The sequence below is a fragment of the Ovis aries genome, chromosome 14 (assembly GCF_016772045.2).
Source record: "Ovis aries strain OAR_USU_Benz2616 breed Rambouillet chromosome 14, ARS-UI_Ramb_v3.0, whole genome shotgun sequence".
Lineage (NCBI taxonomy): Eukaryota > Metazoa > Chordata > Mammalia > Artiodactyla > Bovidae > Ovis > Ovis aries.
Window position 1 is genome coordinate 6,873,004 of NC_056067.1, and position 18,551 is coordinate 6,891,554.

The window sequence follows — 18,551 nt, forward strand, 5'->3', positions numbered from 1 at the left end:
AACAAGAGAGAGGGAAGGGGACCATCAGTGGGACAACCCTGGGCTCCCAGCCATGCTGGCTGGCCCACGCTGCTGGATGCAGGTTCAACGGAAAACTACCACCACCGCACCATCCTCTAGGCTCTGAGGGTGTTGGAGGTTATGTAAGCTCTTCTTTCCAGTACCACATTGTGCACAGTCTGGGAATTAAGGCAGGATGACATGTCTTTCTCATACTCCTGGACCCCAAGATTCTGCATGACAGGGACGGTCTGAGTAATCTTTGCCTGTCGGCACTGGTGTGGCCTCGAGGCAGAGCTGGGGGCTCAACACCGCCGCTGGATGGACGCACAGGTAGTCCCTTCCACAGAGTTCCCTGCTGCCTCGAGCCCCTGACAGACTTCTTATTCCTCTTTTCTGGGGCCTCCATGTCGTCTCCAGAGCCAGGGGTCCTCAGCAGCATGCTCCTCCTGGGAGCCACTACGTGACGACCAATGCGAAGAGGACAGACTTCGTGTAATTCCATAGCAACAAACATGCTCGTGAGCCACGTGTGCAGCTGGGACTGTGTAAAACCAAGCTCTGCAGGGGTTCATCTCCAGTGAGGAGGGATTGCTATGCAAAGAAACATGCTGGGTGGGCCAGGGAAGGGGTGGATGCTCCTACCAATTTCTGACAAATCCTACCTGCACCCCTCCCCATTTCCAGGTCCTCTGTTACCAACCCATTGCCCCCCCAGCGATCCACCAGCCTGAATTACTGAAGCTGGAGGTAAATGTGGGTGGGAGGTACTTTTGCTCCCTAGGAACCCAGACACAACCTAGAAGCTTCAGATGTTGCAACCCCCTGGAGACCTCAGAAACGTCTCTGTTTGGAAACCACAGAACTCATCTGTGAACTTCACCTGCCAGGCTGCCAAAGGGAGGACACGAGTGAACGCAGACCAAGTTTCAACCTTTTTATTCAAAGCAGCTTCTCACGATGTATAAATACTGCATATTAGCACACATGAAAAATACAACTTCTAAGGCACCCAGAAATGTGTTCATACACGTTACAGGACCATTCACAAAGAGAGTGTACAATTTGCTCTAGACAGTCAGCATTTGATAAATCAGAAGATTATTATCCCTCAGTACTGCACCCAGTCTCAGGTAATATTTACAGCATGGTGAGAAAGGGGCGGTGTACCTGCTTTATAAGTCTATGAAGTACTCATACTTACAGATATTCAGAACTAGTTAAAGACTTTCCCATGATCACCTGGCGAAAGAAAACGAGTAGCCTAATTTGCAAAGGTCTCCTTGGATTTCGGTGTGTGTGCTAGATCCAAGATCAAATCTGAACACTCCCAGGGTGGGCCGGAGACATTTTTTGGTAGCCTGCTTCATTATCAGAGGTTTGGTAATAAGCCTTACCACTAGAATCCCACTGCTTCAGTATCAGATCATTTCTCAGCCGGCTGACGGATGAATGGGTTCATTGAGGATGAGCGTGGAGCATCTACCTAGTATGAGAAGTGAAGAGATTTCTTCCAGGGCTAAACAGGAAGCGGAATGGGTTGATGGAGAACAAAAAGGAGGTGGAAATTTGGCAACTGTAGGATCTGGCTGCTCAGTGTAGACACGTCTGAAGAACACGCGCTGGAGGCGTCTACACAGATGGACAAATCCTGTACTGGTCAGGGACCCTGCAGAAGGCCAGACCTCCACTCTCTACGGTACTGACATGGACAAAGGCTGGGACCGCACAGCAGAAACACCCGCCTGGGACAGCGCGTTTCAATCTGAGAAACTCATCTTTCAGAGCCTTCGCAAGGGGACAACAAATCCCTCTGTAGGGCCAGCCAGGGGGAGCATGAGGCTGGTGGACGGGAGCAGCTTCTCTGCGCCATGAAGCATGCACACCTCTGCCTAAATGTGCCCACAATCTATGCAACTCGTGCTTTGCTGGAATAATGGAATTCTTTGGTCCTTGGTTTTATGAAAGGCAATATTTTCACAATCCTGTCAACATGGGCATCCGCAAATGACTTCAGGCTGGGACTAATGGCACAGGGACACATTAAATACTATATGGACAATTCCACACCCTCCAAACTGCCCAGTCACCTTAATGAGCTCCAGAGCGAGGCCAGGTGTTGGGCCAATGAGGGAGGGTCAACCCACAGAGAGGTCAGAGCAGAGGCTAAAAACTAGATGTCAGCTTTTCTGGTTGACACACACACACTGCAAATATCTGAAGCCAGTCTCCATCCTAGTGCGAGACAGGTTGGCTTTATGCACACATATTTTGAGATGAACCAAATAACTTGACCTTAGCCATTCTATGGCCCTGGTCTCAATATCATCTTTAAACCTTGATAAGGAGAACCAGGAGGTAACTACAGAAGCAGGGCCAATGAGAAAGAATCACTTTTTTAAGTTTAATTTTCAGAGTTCACTTGGTTTTATCAGACTCTGCCCGTCCAGTGAGCTCCACAACTTATGCACCGTTCAAACAGCCCAGAGTGGGCTGAGACCAGCTCAGCTGACGCGTACGTTGCACACCTAGGTTGCCTCTGCCCTGCTACACTCAGGTTCAGTATGGCTTAACACACCTACTTCACTGACAAGACATTCAGCTCATGTGGGAATGCAGATGATATAACTGAAATCGACTTCAGATTGTCTACACAGTAAGACTCACATGTAAACTTTGTTAACATCTCTCAAGGAGTGCTGACTGCAGCCAGACTGGACGTTCCCAGGTCACCTGCAAGGAACCTGGGGTCAACCACCAAGTTCAGCAGCAGGAAATGACATTGGTTCAGAGCAAGCGATGGACCAGCGGCCCTCCCTGTGGCCGTGTCTACACCGCGTGAACAGCACACAGGGGGCTCCAGAACGCCTGTCCAGGGCCCCTTCGTATGGCCAAAGACAATCACCACGGCATCTAACTGGTCCCTGCTGCCGCTGGCTCAACTGCACTCTCCATATTAGCCATGCTGTACAGACTGCACAGAGTCCATCCACATGGCTTACGCTGCTTAAAAAAAACAACCCGTATTACCTTTTTTTTTTTTTTTTTGCAACAAGCTTAAGGCTCTGTTCACAAACTCCATCAACTGCCACACAGTGAGAATTTATAGGGAGATCCTCAACTACATACATAGTTGCAAAGGTTGGAAATTTTTACTGATCCTAATGGTAAGGCTTATTCACAAATTCAATACATTTTTTCAAACTCAATTACTTTGAAAAAAAAAGAAAATTAACCGGCTCTCTAACAATTTAGGAGCACTCGATTCTAACGGAAAAAAAAAAAAAAATAGAAAACCATTGGCACCAAACCAGAATGCTATTTCTTGAAAGAACAAGTGATATTAATGGAAAAGATTGCCTAAAACGCAGATCCTAACTTACCACAGAAATATAAAAGTTTATATTCTGAAAATATATATACTGTATTAAAGTCTGTAAGCATTTCAACCAAAATTTGCAGAAATAACTAAGCAACACTTATCTACAACAAAAATATACATGCAAGACAACCCCCAAATGGTTTCCCTTAAATATCTACAAAAGCAAAGTGTAGATTGTTAAAGATCATACAAAACCATTTACAGAGAATAAAATAAAATACTTAAGAAATCTCATTTAGAGTCTTAAATACTGTGTATATTAGTGAGGATGTCTAAACTAATATATACAACAGATCTCAGTATCTGAATACAGAAACACAGAAGAGAAGCAATTCTGCATTTTAAATATTCACTTAGGAAGATCTGAAGGTGTTTCTATATTTTTCTTTGTTAAAAAAATTTCCACAGAAACTGGCTTGAAAAATTATATGAATGTGACTAAATTTCAAATTAAAAAAGTGTACAAAATTTTTTAAACCAACAGTTAATCATGGGAAATGCAATTCAGCATCCAGTGAAGGCTATTTTTCAACATGGATATCTGGAAATAGAGTTGCATTGGTCAAAGTCTAGTGTGATTATCATTTTTCCATCCTTATACTAAACTCCACATGGGAAAAACATATTTTCATGCTTCAGAGAGAACACTTCCCAGTTTACTTTATACCAAACAAGAGTAATATTTTAAATCAATTCTCTACTAGCTTCTTAGAGTTATCCAATTTCATTTCCTAGAGGGTCATTTTCTATGGTTTTCACCCACAGACATTATTTCAGAGCAGGAAGGGATATATGGGTATATCCGCCTTAGGCTGAGCCATTCCAAATGGTGAGGAGCTCTGACCATCTTTGCAAAGCTCTCCAAAAAGCCCTCCTGAACCACGCTGTTAACTCAGATGTTTCCACGGCAAGGCCCTGGATGCTAATCACCAGGGCCTGGAGGAGAGGGGAGTCCTTATGCATGCCTTACAGGATGGCACAGGGTGTACTGTCCAGAAGACTGCTTGACTAAAGAAGTACCCTCATCTTCCGCAAAGGCAACCCCAGGACGGGGCTGCCAAGACCAAGTACAATTCCTCTAAGAGCTGCCCAGGCTCTGGGTCATGACTGACTGGGTGGGGAGCGGGTGAGACAGAGTAGAGAGAGGGGAGAAAGAATCGTATGGATGGAGAGAAGGTTCTGGAGTAGAAGATAGGAAAGGAAAACCTGGGCCCCATCTCAAGAAGGCTATGGAGGACAAACTGTGACGGACACAGGTTTGGCGAAATTCAACCCATATCGGCCGTAAGTCGACAACCCATGTCCGTTGGCCGTAAGTTACCTGGATCTCATCTCTGCATTATCAACGTGACTATTCAGAAAGTGAAAAACTCAGTGGTTTGGTCTACCCTGTAGCCAACAGATTAAACTGGCTTTTGTCCAATTTGTGGAACATCCTTCTTGAACTGACTATACAGAAACAGCCGAAACACAGACTGTCGGGTAAAACATCTCCTCTTATACGTGGAACCTGCCCAGGCATTCCACCTGAGTGATGGTTTCACGTTCCTACCTTATCATCAGAGATACTGGAGGTATTTAGAAGTTTGGATTTGATGATCCAAAGCTATGTTTTAGTCCAAAGCTAAAACACTTCTGGTTTTTTCTGGCAGGGGACAAAGATAGGCACTGAGCCCAAGAAATTTCCAAACATTGTCTTCCATCTCCATCCAACAGGAATCCTAACTCTGCTTCTAGAGACGATGAAGTGGTTGTCCCTAGAAGGTGAACAGAAAGCACGGTGCTCTTTCTTTAGACAGCTTAGTGACGGGAGAGAGATTACCTGCCAAGTCCAGGGGCTTTGGCAGAGCACACGTTAGCTTTCTCAAGGGAGGAGACAAACCCAAATGGAGCTGTGACCACAGGCATCTGGGCAAAGGGAGGTGCTTCCCTATAGTAACAGTTCCTACAGGATCCCACGTGGACCACGGTGGTGGGCAGGGGGTGGGGCTGGTGTACACAGGACTTCAACCCATCTTCCTGTGGATGGATTCAGCCAAGGCAGCTGTCTCCCTGCCGAAGGAAGAAGCAAGTGAGACGTGTGCTCTTCCCTGACTCTCTTGAGGTCACAGGAAAAGGAGTGGGGCTTTCTGCAGAGGGAGCCAAGAGAACCCAGGTTCAAGTGCAGAGACTCCACCTGTCCTCTGAAACACAAAGCTCAGCACCATGAGTCCTCTCCACCTGCCCAGCCCAGGGTGTCCACCTGCCTCCAGAGGAGGGAAGAGGACCGGAGAGGGAGGGAGCTACAGCAATGGCCCTCCCTCAGCCGCGCTCCCCTCCCTCAGCTGAGCCCAGCTCTCGCCGCTCCCCTCCACTCTCCAAGCAGGGGCCAGGAGGGGCTGGGGACTGACAGAGGGCAGAGGAGAGGGGCAAGCGGCGGTCCTTGAGAACACTCGGGGGCTGGGGTGGAAATGGAAAGATCCTGCCACTCTAAGAACCAAACTTCCTCTGGTGTGACCCCCACGCAGAAGAACATGGCCCTGTAACCTCTCTGCTTGAACCCTGATGCTGACCTTCTCCTCTGCAACCAAAACCAAGGCCCCAAACCAAAACCTCTCCTCCCCTATGGCCAGTCTGGGGACTTCGGGCTGCCAGCCTGAACACAAACGCTGGGGCCCCTCTGTGGCCCACGGGCAGAGGCTTAATCCCTGCTACTGCTCCCTCATGGGAGGAAAGAGCCTGAAAACAGGACTTCTGGAGGCAGAAAGACTTAGCCCTGCTGCTGACATGCTCCAGGGCGGGGACTCTCCCCCACCTCTCTGGGAGGCCCCAACCAGATACCACTGCCCATGAGAAAGGGGCTCTGAAAGTCAAGCCCCCAAGGAAGAAGTGCCCCTCAGTAGTATGCAACCCCCAGGGGGCCCAGCCCCACCTGTTCCCGACATCCAGGGATTAGGGACTGGCTGTGTCTCAGGACCATTCAGGCGGGAGGCCCTTTTATCTCCTTAAGGGCAGCGGGGCAAAGAGAAGACCCTTCCATGATTTCTCCTAGAACAAGTGTTCAGTGACCACAGAGCTGTTTCATATGCAGAGAGTCTGATGCAGAGCCGTTCCTTCTAATCCTAGCAATCCCATTTCTATCTCTCTGAATTTTACATCTCCGTGGTTCATGGCTAGAATGCACCAAACAGCTCGAACCCTGTATGGGATTTGGTCTAGGGCAGTATGAAAATAGTATCTGTGTGAACAACAGATACCGTAACGTATAAACAAAAATAAATAAATTAAATAAGTCTGATTAAAGGGAAAAAAACCCACTTTCCTAGTAGTTTGTGTGTTTTGCAAAACTAGCTTTACATATAATATACATAAATTATCAGAATTTCCACTTACATTGTTTTAAAAAATATATATTTAACAAAACGCTCCTAAATGTACAATATCTGGGTTTTGTAAATCACTTGGTTGGGTTGTTAAGACCAAGCCCTAAAAGTCACACAGACATGCATCAGAGAGGAGACTGAGGCCGGCTCCACACAAGCGTTCTGCTCATTGCTCTGGAAAATCCCCTAAGACTGGCCGTCCCCCGGTCACTGGATCTGCCCTTAGCCACAGAGAGCCACGGCAGCTGAGTCTCCACGTCAGAGGCACTGTGCCAGACACAGCCTGAGTCAGAGGGACCGGTGGGGTGAGGGGACTGGTCTTCCTTCCTGGACAAGGATGGTGCATCTCAGCAAGTGGGGCAGGACAAGGGCGCCTGGCAAAGGCCTGGGAAGAGATAGCCCTCGATGGCCCCCCAGCCAGTTGGGGTTTGAGGTGTGGACACGGGGCAGGAGGCCAAGCACACTGCGTTTCCCATCATTACACAAAACCAAACCAATGAGGAGCAACCAAAGGACACAAGGAAATGGACACAACCCTAGGGACAGAGAGACACCTGGACAGACTCCTCGGCCGAGCATACACTGGGCTCCGATCTCTGAAACACAGGGGCGGAGCTGGAAGTCAGGGGCCCTGCAGTGCTGGGCCCTCAGACTTCATAAATTTTGTCCTGCAGGTAGCTGAAGAGGGAATCCAGGCCTTTGGAGGAGCTCCAGAGTTGCTTGAGCATGATGCATTCTTTCTCATTCACGTCTTCAAGCACCGACCTCAGGAAGCTCCGCACGAGGCATTTTGACTCCTCCAGCACCTGCAGGGAAATGCACGAGCCTCATCAGCCAGGCGCCAGGGACTCTGCTCCCAAGGGACGTACTTGGCCTGGGTAACCTTCTGATGTCCACAGCCAGAGGAGGCGCCTCCCGTGGTCCCAGGCTTCCCAGGCCGCCGCCCCTTGGCAACACCAGGAACAGGTTGCACATGTGCCCAGATGTCAAGCCCTCAGTCCCTGGGATGGATGAGTGGGACCTGTGTTAACCCCGACTGCAAGGACTTGGTCTTTCACCCACGGGTGACAGATACTCAGTATCACTTTCTATGGATGTCAGGAAAAAACTTGGGGAAATACTGCTTTAACCTCCGCGTGCTACCTAACTCAAGAATGGCTGGGATCACAGAGTAAGATAAGGAAATGAACTAACGGGTTGCCAGAGTACCCACAGGACCCACCTCGACAGCAATGTCCCTTGTTCAGGCTTAGCAGTAACAGCAGTGGTAATCAAAGTAGCGATCCTTGCAACAGCAAGTAATAACAATGGCAATAAATGGCAGCGACGAGCAATAATAGTGACAACAGTAATACTGTAGTATCATAGTTGTGATAACCGTAATGTTAGTGGTGGTAATAACGGTAACAGTAGTAACAGAACTATAGTATTACAGTAGCAATCATAGTATCGCCAGGGACAGTAATACAATAGTATTATACTGCAGCAGTATTAATGATTTGAATATTAGTAACACAGTAGCCAGCGTGGAAAAACTAGCGATAATAATCATGATCGTGAGTAAGAACCGTCGCAGCGATCACAGGACTGCAAAGCTGTCGGCTCTGTGACAGGCACTCTCCACGCAGTCATTCATTCCCACCTCAAGTTCACTCCACAGACAGGCAGTATGTTTATCTCCACACGACAGATGAAGGACCCGAGCTCAGGGAAGTGGACGTGCCCATGGCTGCCTGGTGGACATGCCCTGCAAACCCCTGGCTGATTCTGTAGTCCCCACGGCTGCCTCAGTCTGGCAGAGGCACGGCCGGCAGCAAAGAGTCCGAGCACCCTTCTACTCGCCTCCCCATTCTCTGCGGACGTGGGGACTTCAGTTCTCAGTCTCCCCAAGTGCTTTCAAACAGAAAACAGCAAGACAAGAGCTCCCTTGCTCAAGCAGGCTGGAAGTGGGCAGTGACCCTATCCTTCAGCTTGGGCTGGAGGCTCATGGGTGGTAAGGAGGGGCCGGCTGATGAAGGACACCTCTTCCCTCCCCCAAATTTCTCCAAAGACCACCATCTCCGGGGGCATGGGGGAGATTCCTATCTCAGGCGAATCACCCCGAAGCTCCTGAACTCCTGTCTGTGGACAGGAGAGTCTTCCTGGCAGGAATTCTTCAAAAGCCAGTTTTGTCTGAGCACCCCCAGAGGTCAGACTTCTCAGGGGAGCTTTGGGGTCTTTGTCCTCCTGCCTTTTCAGCCTCATGGCCGCCCAAAATGCTGTGCACCAGCTCACACCACCAGCAGCCACTGCCTGAACCCCCCGTGCCCTCACTCACACCGCTTACCCCACTGAGAGCATCTCCCCACCCCTGCAGGCAGCAGCCCCTATGGCACCAACCACCCCTGTCTGCCTGGGCTCATGCAGTTTCCTGGGACTTGAGATCTCTGGGGCTAAAACCACAGGAGAGAGTTCTGGGCAAAGAGCTGGCCGCCAGAGTCAACAGGAAGATTGAAAGAGAATCCACATAAAGAGCTGAGCAAAGGGCTTGGCCCATGACAAACGACCACCAAGATGGCAGGGCTGTCCCCACCCTGCCACCATCCCTGGGACCACAGGCTTCCTGCAGGCAGCGCTGACACAGTGGGTGTCTGTAAAGGCTGGCGGGGGCAATCAGGAGGTAAGTGACTGTGGGTGGGGACTCAGGGCAGATGGGGAGAAGGGGGAGGTGACCGCTCGGCCCCCACAGTCCAGCCCAGCTCCCCGTGACGCTAGAGCACAGAGAGCGTCCGGACCTTCTGCTCTGAGAGCGCCCTTTCTCCTGCCCTGCCCTTTTCCCCCCATCCCTGGGGTATTCCCACACAGCGCTCAGAGCGACTTTCATGAGACAAAACCGACAGTTAAAACCCGGTGCCTCCACGGAGGTGTTATTCACTTATCCAGTTTTCAAGGAGTCTTCAGAGTTGAACTGTAGACTTTAAATGCGCCGCGCGCTGGGCGGGCAGGAGAACTGAGGTTCCGGGGCGGCAGGAACTGTTGTTTCTCATCTCTCAGCTGGCTCGTACCCTGCCCTTATTCGCTCTTGCTTCCCCTTCTTTGAAAACCGTAGATGATTTGTGTGTCTGTGCAAGTTTGGGAGCTTTAAGGCACCACTTCTGCCCCAGGCTATAAATCTCTTCTGAGGTTTTCGCACTGCACCTGACATGGGAACACCTAATGGTGCTGACCGTCTCCCTCTGGATTTAAGCTCTCAGCACCGAGACTCGGTCTCTGTGAAATCACACAGGGCCTCCCATGTACTCCCTATGTGACCTCTGGCAAGTCGGATACTCCCTTCCGGTCTCGCTGCCCCCACCTTCGAGAATAGCGCGCAGAGACGCAGAACTCACCACCGCGCTACAGGAGGCCATCTCCTTGACCCGCAGCATGACCTCCTGGCTGAACGTGGTCGGCCAGAAGACCTGGGACACCAGGCCTCTGCTGCATGCCTCCTGGGCGGTGAGCTTCCGCCCACAGAAGAGCATCTCGTTGGCCTGAAAAAGCAAAGGCAGGAGAAAGCTGAGAGCCGGTATGCCTGTGAGCCTGTTAACAAGTCAGCATGCTGTGGATGATGGTCCCAGCTCTCAGAGGCGGCATCCTTAACTGGGGACCAAAGATGTGGTGGGACCTATTTGCCAACGCTTGTGTCTGTATGCATCTTTCTGAGCAGAGGGCCCCCAGCTTCCGTTAAATTCCCCAAAGAAGTCATGTACCTATAGGAGCTTCGTCTGCCCAATACCCCTCCCCATGTCTGGTGGCAGACCCCCAGGAGGGACTTGGGACAGTTCAGAGTTGACACCCCGTCCTTCATGGCTGATATGGGAATAAACAGAAGAGCCACCCCAGGCATTAAAGCTCTCTGTGAGGTCCCCAAGCTGGAGAGGATGGGGAAGAATCTTTCTCCTTCTCTGATGGCTTAAGCCACTCAGCCCAGGGCCACCCACTGTTGTGTCTGTCCCTGCTCCGTGGAGACGAGGAGCTGCAAAGACAGGACGGATGGAGAACAAGAGCCCTGCTGGTTCTGGGATGCTGGGGCCTGGCACCCCCAACAGGGACTCTGCTGCTGGGCCTGCCAGTTATGGGGACCGGTAAACTCTCTGTCCCCCCACACCATCCTTTAAGCCACCTCAGGGGTCTCCCTCACCGACTGCCCAAAAGGTCCTGAGTAACAACATGATCCCGACACAGAATGCATCCTTTCCAGGGGCCCAGGGCTGGCTGCAGGCGCTGCCCAGCAGCCAAGGGCAGAAACCCCTCCTGCCTTCCGCAGAGTCCTCTGCACTCTGCTCCCCAAAGAACTTCTCTCAGCTGTTATTCGTGTTCTGGGAGGAGCTACACGGATAAGGTCCTAAGCAAAGGCGGGGCACAGTGCAACCATCACTGACACCCACGAGTGGCTCTCCCACTGACAATCAGGGCAAAACGGCCATAGCCCCTCCCTCCTTCAGGACGAGTCCCTGCCTCCTTCCCACAGCGGACCATGCAAGCCCCTCCCTGACTGCTGTCGACCAGCCTCCCCTCCAGTCCCCTTCCTGTCATGCTTAGCTGCTCTTAGGCAGATGTTAAAATGCCAAGCTCTCCCAGCCTCTGGATTTGTGCGCCCACTTCCCCTCTGGGGGGGTCATGATGACCCAAAGGGCAATCTTTCATGCCCAAGGAGCGAAATTTGTCAGGTCAGTAACAGGCTAATGGATGCATCTGGTTGGAGATTTGAAGACAAACACACGCTGTATGTATTTAGAGACAAGAGACACCATCTCAGGAAGGAGAAATGCGAGGAAGAAACCCAGCGGAAGAAGCCAAATGGGACACAGTCAGTTGGCAAAAACAGGTCTCAATTGGGAACACTCTTGGAGTTTCAGAAATGATTGAAATGAAAGAGACAAGGCTCTGCAATGTTAATATGTTTGTGACCACCAAGGCCGGGAGGAATGGGGCAGAGCACGGAGACTGAGATCACAGGGGATGTGCCTGCCTCATCTGCCCGCCACTGCTGAGGCTGCGAGCCGCAAGAAAGTGGCCCCAGCTCCTGAGTCCAAACCACCTTGCAATCCCCCTGCTGGGCAGGCTGTGTGGACACCAGCGGGCGGCAACCCCAGGGAGGCAGAAGAAGCTGAGACAGCCTGCAGACTGCACGGGCGGGAGCAGCCCTGGGCCTCTGCCCACGTAAAGGGCTGCATCCTCAACACCAGGACAGAGGAGGGGTGCTCTGGCGCCCCAAATGTGCCACAGAGACGAGGAGGCTTACCAGGGCGACGCCCAGGATCTGGGGGAAGGTGTAGGAGGAGCAGCCGGCGGGCGTGAGGCGGATGGTGGCGTACGGGGTCTGGAACCAGGCCTTCTCGCTGGCCCACACGATGTCACAGAGGGGCAGAATGGAGGCGCCCAGGCCCAGAGCAGGCCCGTTGATCGCCACGACGATGGGCTTCTTGAACTGGATAAAGGCCTTCACAAAGTCCCTGGGGAAAAGAGAGGACCCTCTTTAGCAGGTGAATGGATTCGCCAAGACCCACAGACAAGCTTGATTCTGTCGAGGTGGGAATAAGCCTCCCCAGGTGCTGGGAAGCACCCACGGGTCATCAGGGGACCTCCCAGATGGCGAGCCCTGGAGCCACAGGCACAGGCATGGCACAGTGCTTGGCATCAGATTTTCAGGGGAAAACTCACGGGGTGACCACGGTTTGCCCAGAAGATCCCAGGTCGAGCCCATGGTCCCAGCACTGCACCTGGCTACCCTGCCCTCCCACCTCCAAGACGGGAATGAAGAGCAAACGTCCTTAAGGAAGACAGCCTGAATGTTAGCGTTCAGAACGGAGCTAAGAGGGTCTTATAAGGAGGGGTATTTGAACTCAAGGAGAGAAGGAATGTTCTAAGGGCAGGGGTGAGGTTGGAGTGGGCGCCTTTGGCGGCATGAACCTCTTGTTCCTGGAGGTACCCCAAGTCTGGCCTGATGATCACCCTGAGTGAGCTTTAGACCATGGGCACAGGTGGGGACTGATGACCTCTAAAGAGCTCTTTCAGTATCAAGACTATCTGATTCTGAATTACCTACAGGCATACCAGACTCACTGAATGTGGTTCTAAAATGTTGATGAAGGTCTGTATGTTTGAGTGGCTTTGGCCAAAATTGGGGAAAGATGCTGGGCTCCCCTGGGGGCATGAGGCATTGGTCTCCGTGGCTATGGATCAGGCAATGTCGCCTCCCTGTCCTGCACCGAGCAAGCTTACAACATGCATCTTGAATATTAAACACCTACAGGGCACCTGTAGGGGCACCTACAACGACCTTCAGTCCTCTGCCTTAGGACACTCTTCACCTTTCCCCTAGCTGCTTCATAAGGTCCATAAAACATTAATGTTCATCTGGACATGGAGGAAAAACCCAGGATGTCTAGTAAAGCCTGCAACCCTCATTATTTTCAGGTAGAAGATTGGAAACTAACAGGAACTTGCAAGAATAAAATCCAGACTCCAAACTGTGACCTTGGTCTGCCTCTGCTTCCCTCTCCAGACTCATCTCCTGTCTCTCTCACCTCTGCTCACTGTGCAGGGGCGGCCTGGGCCTTCTGAGAGTTCTTGGAAAACTCCGTGATCGGGATTTGCAATTATCCCAATTATCTGCTGCTTGCTTGAACATTCCTCCTCTTCCAGTTCCTTAAGGAAACTCACAGGTCTGCCTCATGCCCTGCTTGGTCTCCAAGCACATCGGGATGAACACTTGGTAAATCATCTCCCAGAAAGAGAGCAAGGCCGGTAGATGTGTGGTAGGAAGACACTGGCTGGTCATCAGACCTGCTTTCCCTTCCTTCCTCTTCCTGGGGTTACTGTTGGAACATGGTCTCCCTGGCAGCTGGCTATGCCCAAGTAACCAGGTGCCGGCCGACATGAGCAGAAACCAGATACACACTCTGGGCCTGGTACAAGAAAATCTCCCCCCACACAGCCCTCCCAGCTTGACAGGCTCAGCAATCTTGGAACACATTTGTTGAATCACAAAATGGCAGGTGTTCGGGTTCCTGACTCAGCCCTTGGGGGACAGCCACAGGTTGATCAGTAATATCTGCTCTGAGTTCACACACGCAAGAAGTAAATTTCTTTCACAGCTGAGCCATCATGTGTGTTGGGGGTTCATTTGTTACAGCAGCGAATACTTAACTTATACAAACATCAAGCTGATTTATCTCTTCTCAGCTGATACTATTCCCTCAAATTCATCTCAAAAAATCTGGGTATCACAGTGATATGCCAGGATTAGACTGAACCGTGAGGAGACAGCTTAACACTCCTGACGTGGGGGTTATCTTGGGACCTACATGTTGTCACAAAACATGCACCCAGGCTTGAGCCGTTGGATTTCCTGACTTCTGTGCGACTCTGTGAGTAGACTCTTTGGGACGCACCTCAGCCACTGTTGCCCAGCGCAGCTGACCCCAGAAGGACACTGCTGCACAGAGGGAGATGTGGCCCTATGGCCTTCTGAGTCCTGGGTCTCCAGTGGCCTGTTTCCTAGCTTGACTTCCTAACTTCATGGCCCCAGTCACTGGTTTTAACAGGAACTTTTTGCCAAATGCAATTTGGAATCTGCAGGGGGGGGGAGTGGGGCTTCTTTGCAGGGTCCTTGGAACCACAGGGTTTGGGTTTGGGATTTTCAACAGATGTCCCGTTCCTAAACCCCCTGGTACAACTCCAGGATCTTGGATCTCACAGTTGGGAAGGACGTTAAGAGAGAGGCAGGGAACCAGATCTTCCACTTGGCATAGAATCACCTCCTGAGGATGCATCACAGCCTCTGCTGCACACTCTCAGTAAAGGGGGCCCACCCCTATCGGGACACCCCCCCTGCTGCAGCCCCTCTGATACACCTATTCCCTCTGCTTCACCATCCACACGACAGTCCTTCCAGAAAGTCACTTGGGCACTCACAACTCTCCAGGAGCTTCCTCTTCCAGACCCCAGAAACTTTCATGCTGTTTTTTCCAACCTGAGCTCTGTGCACAGGCACCAAGGACCCCCGAGGAGGGCAGAGGGGCCCAAGCATGCTCAGCTCTGACCCTCTGACCCTTCGACCCACCCTCCCATTTCAGTCCAGCATGCTAAGTCCTGTTGCTTCGGTTGTGTCTGACTCTTTGCAAACCCACGGACTACAGTCCGCCAGGCTCCTCTGTCCATGGGACTTTCTAGGCAAGAGTTCTGAAATGGGTTGCCATTCCCGTCTCCATTCAATCCAGCAGACTTGCAAATTCATTTCCTTGATATAAAACATGGTGAGCAGACCACACTCCCCTTCCTTTTCTTCTCACCTCGAGCAGGAGATCTCTATCGCGAGGGCCTGCTGGACGTGGAAGCCAGACAGCATGCAGGATATTGCATTACAGACGCTACCGCTCAGATATCTGATGCTGGCCTGGCTGGCAGGGCAGCACTGGGGAGATGGCTGGTGTGTTCCCCCATGTCAGAGTCCCTCGGGCTCACACCAGCCTCCACTCAACCTGAGCCCACGCCGGGAGCTGCAGGCTGGGCTGATGTGGCAGGAGGATCAGGAACTTCGGGGGCTGGAGGACTTGGCCTCCAGCTTCAACACTGCCCCTAACGAGTGGGGAGACCTGGGACAAGTCGCCTAGTCTCTGGAGCCTCATTTGGCTTCTCATAAAACGGGAAAGCCAGAGACTTCAACGTGAGGGTCCACCCAGCACCAGCTCAGAGCCTGGCACATGCATCTCTGTCATCGCAGTCAGCACATCGGCCGGGGAGGGTGGACACAGCTTTCACGCTTTTCCCAGTGGTCCATGAGCTCCTCTCCTGGCCCACAGAAGACTCAGAGCGAACTCCTGCATCAGGGGTGTCCAGAGTCCACCCGGAGCACTTGGCAACTGTGACCCTGCTGCCCGTTCCCTATAATGGGAGCTGTGGGGTGCAGCCCCCCACTGCCAACCTGCAGAGCCAGGTCGGCCAAGACGGGGCCTGTGGGCACCAGGCACACACACAGTGACAGGCACCCTGGGCCCCCCACCAGAAGCCCGCTCCATCGTCAGATCCAGGCTTTTAGCTAGACCTCATGGCTGGAGGTAACGGGAAGAACAGTGAAAACTTTACACCAGTCCTAAGTACTCATTATGGGCCAGGAATGGACCGAGTACTGCATACAGGTAATCTGACTCCTTCTCGTCCCAGCATCCAGCCAGCAGGCCATGGTCTGCCCTGTGAGGGGTTCAGGTGAGGCCGGCCTCTCTGCCGGGATGGAGCACACAGCTTTGTTTGGGTCCTGGATAGAGGCTTCTGAGGAGTGAGTCATCCGAGCTCTTCCCACATCTGCTAGTTCATTCAGCGAACATCTGCAGAGGGCGGGCAGCTTCCCGGGCCAGGTGCAGGCGCGTTTTCTTTAGGAAACTATCAGGATGGGGAGGGACCATGGCTGGGGTACCACGGCCGGGTGTCTGGCCCGGATCCTGGGCTTAGCCCGGCCGACATCGTGCGTAAGAACTACAAGGGACGCCAGCAGCTTACGAGGTTCTGTGGCCAAAATACGTATCGGCCTTGGTAGATTCTGAATGAAGTTCTTTTACAAGAGACCTCTCAGACTATAAATTTCTTAACATGCCTGGAAAAGCCGCAGAAGAGGGGACAGACCTCATTTATCAGCAGGGTCCCTCATTCACGATGCTTCTCTGGAAAGCTGCAGAAAGTTTTCCGGGAAATGCTTGTCTAGAACACAGGTTCTAGAACTTCTGGTGCCTGTGTGTTAAGTCGCTTTCAGTCATGTCTGACTCTTTGTGACCCTATGGATTTATAGGCCACCAGGCTCCTCTGTCCATGGGATTCTCCAGGCAAGAATAATGGAGTGCGTTGCCATGCCCTCGTCCAGGGGATCTTCCCGATTGCTGGTGCACTCAGTCAATGTGGAGAAGCCTCTTGGTTGGCACGCGGCAGGGGTTCCTGATCTTGCTTTCATATTAGAATCACCAAAGAAATTTTGAAACCCAAGACATGCTGCCCCAGCACTCCCCTCACTCATTAAGCCCAAAGCTCCTAGAGATGCTGCCAAGCCGCTGGGTTTTGGAAAAGCTCCCTGGGCTGAGAACCAGTGGTCCAGGGGACGCGTGGTCCCCAGACAAGTCATGGTTCGGTGGTGTGGCCTGGTCCCTGGAGAAGGAGCGCTTAGGCCACGTAAGGTGTAGCCACGGGTGTGTGCCCTTCCCAGGGTGGAGGCGCCCTGAAGGGCAGCCTTGCTGGAAGTCACACTCACTTGCTTCTGACAAATCTGTAAAGAATGAGGTTGTAACCACATGTTGCTTTCCCAAAGGAGACACTGATCTATGGGAGTGGATGTCCTCCCCAGGATCCCAGCTTTTGCCCCAAAGACAACGCAAGAGGGGGAAATGCTCCCCACCCAAGGGTCTGCATACACAGAGCTGCCCACGTCCCTCCTCCTCCTCATGGCTGAGCCGTGTCAGCTCCATGAGGCTGGGATGCCCAGAAAAGCAAAGATTTCACCACCAGGCAGACGGTGGGATTAGTGTGTATAATTCTTGGGCATTACCAGAGGCTGGCTTTAACGTGAGGAGATAATATCTCTTTTTGATAAAAATAAATACATAAAGCGGGATATAACCTAGAGTGTAAAAGCATCTCTAATTTTGGCAGGAAAATATCGGATGTCCAATTAAACTCTGAATTTCAGATAAACATAAAACAATTTTCCAATAGTCATGTACAGATATGAGAATTGGACCATAGAGAAGGCTGAGCACCAAAGAACTGATGCTTTTGACTTGTGGTGCTGGAGAAGACTCTTAAGACACCCTTTGTACTGCTAGGAGATCGAGCCAGTCAATCCTAAAGGAGATCAATTCTGAATATTCATTGGAAGCACTGATGTTGAAGTGGAAGCTCCAATACTCTGGCCACCTGATGTGAAGAGCTGACTCAGTGGAAAAGACCTTGATGCTGGGAAAGATTGAAGACAAAAGGAGAAGAGGGTGGCAGAGGATGAGACAGTTGGAAGGCATCACTGACTCAGTGGACATGAGCTTGAGCAAACTCCAGGAGATAGAGGAGGACAGAGGAGGCTGGCGTGGTGTAGTCCATGGGGTCGCAAAGAATTGGACACGACTGAGCAACTGAACAATTTTTTAGTATAAGTGTATCCCAAGTGCTGCATAGGATGGGATATACTCATGCTTTAAAAAATATTTCCTTGTTTGAAATTCAAATTTAACTAAGCAGCCTGTATTTTCACATGCTAAACCTAGGCACGCCCCCCGGCGTGTGCAGACTCACCTGATGGCCTCTGCGATCCGGGTGCTCTCCTTCCTCCGGTCGCTGGACAACCTGCCAATCAGGTAGGAGTAATCCAGGCCGCTGCAGAACACGCTGCCCACAGCGCTGAGGAGAAGCAGTTTGCTGTCGTCCGTGGCTGCGTTGCAGAGCGCGCGCCGCACTTCCTTCATGATCTGCGGGCAGAGATGGGTTTGCAGGAATGCCGAGTGGTCCCTCTAAAAGCAGGGCGCCTCCAGGCCTGTGCAGAGCCCCGGGCGTAGAGGAGAGTGAACCTGCTCTGCCCATGCAGGGAGCCTCCCCTGCAGACACGCCACACCCAGACCAAAGAAAGAAACCCAAACCCAACTCCCTGTCCCGTCTCCGAAGCAGCACAGAGCACCAAGGAGGTGCCAGTGGGGTCAGCGGCTGCAGGCTCGGAAGCCGGGTGTGGAGCTGTCTAAGCCTGCTAAATCTCAGCACGTCCTCCGCCCGCATTGCTTATTTGGCCCTTTCCAAGGTGTGGGAAAATATTC

The 18,551-nt window shown here is 51.7% G+C and overlaps 1 protein-coding gene across 2 annotated transcripts in view; it reads right to left on the bottom strand.

Annotated features, from left to right (window-relative positions):
- Nucleotides 1–923: 923 nt before the first annotated feature.
- Nucleotides 924–18,551, bottom strand: part of CDYL2 (chromodomain Y like 2) — a 166,834-nt gene continuing 149,206 nt past the window's right edge. For both annotated transcript variants that reach the window (XM_027977653.2, XM_027977652.3), the window contains exons 4-7: nt 18,040–18,212; nt 12,011–12,221; nt 10,113–10,256; nt 924–7,550 (exon numbers count right to left, since the gene is read on the bottom strand). In XM_027977653.2, the coding sequence (XP_027833454.1) occupies nt 7,392–7,550; nt 10,113–10,256; nt 12,011–12,221; nt 18,040–18,212 (687 nt within the window). In that variant the 3' untranslated portion in view covers nt 924–7,391. The remainder of the gene's footprint in view (nt 7,551–10,112; nt 10,257–12,010; nt 12,222–18,039; nt 18,213–18,551) is intronic.